General features: G+C 66.5%; 3 protein-coding genes across 3 annotated transcripts in view; 2 read left to right on the top strand and 1 right to left on the bottom strand.

Annotated features, from left to right (window-relative positions):
• Positions 1 to 47, top strand: part of FA09DRAFT_328449 (hypothetical protein) — a gene marked incomplete at both ends in the record, with an annotated part of 2036 nt that extends 1989 nt beyond the window's left edge. The window contains one exon of the mRNA XM_025741775.1: positions 1 to 47.
• Positions 48 to 164: 117 nt separating this feature from the next.
• Positions 165 to 2721, bottom strand: FA09DRAFT_328447 (hypothetical protein). Its single transcript, XM_025741774.1, has 4 exons — positions 1577 to 2721; positions 829 to 1483; positions 540 to 756; positions 165 to 436 (listed from the first exon to the last, which is right to left on the bottom strand). The coding sequence occupies exons 1-4, from the start codon at positions 2265 to 2267 to the stop codon at positions 386 to 388; spliced, it is 1614 nt and encodes a 537-aa protein (XP_025599926.1). The 5' UTR covers positions 2268 to 2721; the 3' UTR covers positions 165 to 385.
• Positions 2722 to 3567: 846 nt separating this feature from the next.
• Positions 3568 to 4340, top strand: FA09DRAFT_316062 (Nucleotidylyl transferase; the record flags this gene model as incomplete). Its single annotated transcript, XM_025740833.1, has 2 exons — positions 3568 to 3760; positions 3973 to 4340. Coding segments are annotated over 2 exons (561 nt in total), but the record flags the coding sequence as incomplete, so codon positions are not given.
• Positions 4341 to 4377: the final 37 nt, after the last annotated feature.

Below are 4377 nucleotides of genomic sequence, written 5' to 3'. Positions count from 1 at the left end.
GGCGTGACCTGTGCGAAGCTCTCCTGCCTGCGCGGGACATGCGGGAGACGCAAAAAGGTGCAGAGGCGTTGATCGTCCAGAGCGCCTCGAGAGGGGGGGGGCGGGGGGGCTGGTGAGTGGCCGTTGCATGATCAGTCGGCTCGCCGCGCGTGGAGGCACATTGGGAAGCATACAGACGATGGAGATTGAGAGGATGCTGACTACACAGAGCAGATTGGAGGGAATGAGAGAGAGAAGCAAAAAAAAATAGGGCACCCAGAGGGAGGGGGACAAAGGGAATGAAGAGCTGGAAGAAGAGAGCAGAGGTGACGGGTGTGTGTGTGTGTGCACGTGCGACGGGAGCGACGAGATGCAGACGCAGGCAGGGCGGCTCTAGATGCCCTCCTCAGCGAGCGCGAGAGAGATCTTGAAAGGCTGCTTCGACGCAGTTCTTGATCTGCGGGCACAGGCAGCGCAAGGGAAACGGAGGATCAGCGGACAAGCGCGCTTGGCGGGGCTCACGGGCAAAGAGCAGGGAGCAGCGAAGGTATGACACTCACCTCGCGATAGCTGACGACCAGACAGCTCTGTTCGTCGCGACTGGTCAGCATCATCTTCTCCTCGCTGCCCGCATCCAGCTTGTTGAGGTTGGTGAGGATGTGCGAGAGATCCACGACGGGCCGGCCGGCGTCGTCGACGGCGTGGAAGACGTGGTCGCGGAACAGCTTGATGATGTAGCGATCGCCCGTCTCGGACCAGCGCGGGTCGTGGTCGAATCTGGATGCAGCGGAGCAGAGGGTGAGCCAAGGGCAAAAAAGGGTGAAGAGGGAAAGGGCAGAAAGAACGCACTCGGGTCGCTCATTGATGAAGCCAAACTTGCAGAGCAGGCGCACCAGTCTTGCGTTCTCCAGCTCCTTGGAGAGGCCGCTCTCGAGCAGATCGGCATAGTTCAACGCCGAGTCGACTTCGTCCGCCACATGGCTTCCCAGCAGTCTGCCCAGCTCATCCGCCGTCTTGCTCGGCGCCGGCTTGCCGAGAAGCCAGAGGATGAGATTCTTGAGTTCGGCGCTGTACGACCGCGTGACTTGCTCGAGCGACTTTGGCAGATTCTGCACGGCGGCCATGCTGTTGCATGCCAGCGACACGAGGAGCTTGCCGAGATTGAGCAGGTCTTCGCCCTGCTGCGCCGCCAAGGTGCTGGCCGAGGCGCGCGGATCATAGGCGATGACATCAAAGACACTGCAGCCATTGAGGCGCACTCGGTTCTTGCCCGTGCGCAGCACCTTGCTCGGCTCGATGCAGCGCGCCGCCAGGCCGTGGCCGTGGATGCAGCGCAGCACGTTGGTGAGCTGCGTGGCGTAGCTCCACAGCGTACGCTCAGAGATGCTCATCGACACGGCTTGCAGACGCCCAGTGCGCCGGTCGAGTTGAGGAGGCTTGGGAACCATATGCTCGCCGTACAGCGTCGTCGAGAGCGGATGGTAGTCGTACACGAAGACGATGGCTGCGAGGCAGGCAACCGTGAGCGATCGGGGGGGCAAAAAGAGACTCTTGCACCGTCGAGGCAGAGAGAGATGAGAGGGCGGAGCAAACTCACATTGATCGCCAAACGCTCGCGTCGTGAATGCCTCGCGCACACTGACGATGCTTGGATGTCTGATCCTTCTCCATCTCTCCACCAGCCCAATGGCCGCCTCGTGCTGCAGTCGAAAGCCCTCGAGTCTGCGCAGCACGTACGCCTTGCCGTCGAGGGTGCAGAGGGCCTTGTAGGCGGTGCTGCGATAGCCAAAGACGCGCGAAGGCTCGCCCGCGGCGCCGCTGAGATGCAGGCTGGCGCCGGGCGCCGTGGGCGGCGCGACGCGCGGATCGGTGAGGGCGGGCGGCAAGGCCGAGCCATGCGCTGCCTCGAGGGGCACGAGGGAGTGATAGACGTGCAGCTCCTCTGGCAGATGCGGGCCGCCCTGCTCTGGCGGCACGGCCGCCGCGTGCACGGCGTCGTTGCGGCGCGCCAGCTCCTCGCGCTGCGTGGGCGAGAGGAAAAAGGCGTGCGAGGAGAGATGGTGAGGATGCAGATTCGACACGTGCGGCAAGGGCGCCGTGTGCATGGCGTAGGAGAGAGGCTGAGGCGCACGCGAGGAGCCGCGAGCCTCGAAGCCCGAGTCCGAGGTGGACTGGCCATAGGCGTCGAGATGCGAGTAGGGGTTGAACGCTCGAGGTGCTTCGCCGCTGTTGGCGCCGCCGCCGACAGCAGCGACGGAGTTGGAGTTGCCGCCGGGCACGGGACCCATGTATGTCGGATCGAAGAGCGAGGCTTGTTGCTGTGCGAGAGAGGACGGGCCGCACGAGGGGCGCCAGAACGAGAAGCGGAGAAGACATGTGCATCAGCCCCTCAGCGTCTTCCTTACTAGCATCTGCCGTCCCGCTCTAGCCCCGCCTTTGCCCGTTCTGCCTTTCTCGCACTCTAAACTCACCATGCCATCGGCCTGCCAATCGGGCGTCGCCCGTCCACTCTCGGTGCCGCGCTGCTGTTGCTGCGGCACGTGTGCCTGAGCATACGGATTGAACGGCCTTGCATTGGCGTTGGTGGCGCCGCCACTGCTCGTCTGCCCTGCTGCACCGCCGACGTGGAGCCTGGCCGCGGCGCCCGCCAGGCTCTCCTCGTCGCCCGCGGCGCCGGCGCCGGCGTCGCTTGCCGAAGGCGCCGCGCCGCCAGCGCCTGCGCCAGGCGCGGAGGAGGCGGGCGCCTTGGGCACAAAGACGGCCGCCGTTGCCGCTCGGGCCGAGAGAGCTGCACGCATGGGGCTCGACGGCGTGGAGGCAGCCGCCTCTTCTTTCGCCGCCGCGGCGGCCAGCCGAGGCGCGGGCCGCGGCGAGAGCGACGAGGCGGCGGCACCGGACGCCGAGACAGAGGCAGCCTCACCCGCGCCAGCGCTGCCGCTGCCGGCGACGGGCGCGACGATGGGAATGGCGCGCGACGAGCGGGCGGAGAGGGCGGGACTGGGAGCGGGAGCGCCGAGGCCGGGCGGCGCGCCGTGCGCGGAGGGCGGCAACATGGGGCCTCGCGCGAGAGAGGGCGTGGGTGGGGGGGGGGGGGGGGGGGGAGGCGTCAAGGAGGGAGCATGCGCGGCGATGAAGGAGGCGTGCGTGCGTTGATGGAGAGGCGACAGAGGCCGCCTTGCTTGGCTGCAGCGGCGGGCGGGCAAGGAGCTGGAGTGCGAGAGAGGGAGAGACAAGCGCGCGGCGCGTCTCGCCGTCGCCGTCGCCGTCGCCGTCGCCGTCGCGGTGTGGAGCTCGCGACGCGGCGCGCACCAGCCAAGCTGGGCGCGCGGTTGGCTGGCGCGCAGCGGCGTCGGCGCGACTCCCGCGCGCGCGAAGGCGTGCCTTGTTGGCTGGTGCCGCACGGGCCTGAGCCACGGAGGAGTGGCTCGCTTCCCTTCCCCATTCGCCTCCACCTCCGCTCTCGCCTCGACGCTCCAGCGCAGCAGCAGCAGGCCGCTCAGCTTTGCGGCAAGCTCGATGATGCTTCGCCGGCCACTCGCCGCTCCCTCTCGTCTCTCTCTCCTCTCCCTCCCCCTCTCGCGCCGCAGCATGGCCTCCTCCAGCCTCGCCGCCTCCTCCGCCGCCGCCGCCGACGTGGCGCGCGCCTCGCACGCCTCGGGCATCGCCGTGCTCTCGACGCTCGCAGAGCTGCGTGCATGGCGCAAGGAGCGCTTTGCACGCAATGAGACCGTCGGCTTTGTGCCCACCATGGGCGCACTGCATCAGGGCCACTTGGATCTGGGTGAGCCTGCAGTTCTCGAGGGACGCGCGAGGAGAGGAGGGCAAGAGGGAGAGGTGCGTGTGTTTGCGCCATGGGGCGTGAGCTGGCGAACTGCGCAGAGCAGCGCGGCAGGGCAAAGAGGTTCGCTCTCTCTCCGCATTCCACGCTCTCTCCCGCTCCTGCCACACTTCTGCTTACCCAACCTCTCTCCTTGCGTGTGTGTGTGCTTGTAGTGCGCACCTCTCTGCGCGAGACGCACTCCACCATCGTCTCCATCTACGTCAATCCCGCCCAGTTTGCGCCCTCCGAAGATCTCTCCAGCTATCCGCGTACCTTGCCTTCCGATCTTGCCGCTCTCTCCTCGCTCTCCTCCTCTTCAGAAGACGCGCCACGCAGCGTGAGCGCAGTCTTTGCGCCCTCGAGCGCCGAAATGTACCCGAATGGCATCGAGCAAGATAGGGCCAAGCAGAGGGGAGCCTTCGTTGAAGTCGCCGGCCTGCAGGATCACATGGAGGGCAGAAGCAGACCGACATTCTTTCGCGGCGTGGCCACCGTCGTGGCGAAGCTCTTCAATGCCGTGCAGGTGAGTGTTGTTGCATTTTGCTTTGTCTTTTTCGTGCACGCCGCCGCATGGGGAG

Source organism: Tilletiopsis washingtonensis (assembly GCF_003144115.1).
Source record: "Tilletiopsis washingtonensis strain MCA 4186 unplaced genomic scaffold FA09scaffold_5, whole genome shotgun sequence".
Lineage (NCBI taxonomy): Eukaryota > Fungi > Basidiomycota > Exobasidiomycetes > Entylomatales > Tilletiopsis > Tilletiopsis washingtonensis.
This window is presented reverse-complemented; position numbering and strand designations above follow the sequence as displayed.

Bases quoted from the DNA above. Each gene is read 5' to 3' on its own strand.
- FA09DRAFT_328447 (XM_025741774.1), bottom strand. From the start codon at position 2,267: ATGGGTCCCGTGCCCGGCGGCAACTCCAACTCCGTCGCTGCTGTCGGC. The intron at 757-828 runs GTGCGTTCTTTC...CGCTGCATCCAG, and splicing joins TTCATCAATGAGCGACCCGA to ATTCGACCACGACCCGCGCT. The intron at 437-539 runs GTGAGTGTCATA...CTGTGCCCGCAG, and splicing joins TGGTCGTCAGCTATCGCGAG to ATCAAGAACTGCGTCGAAGC.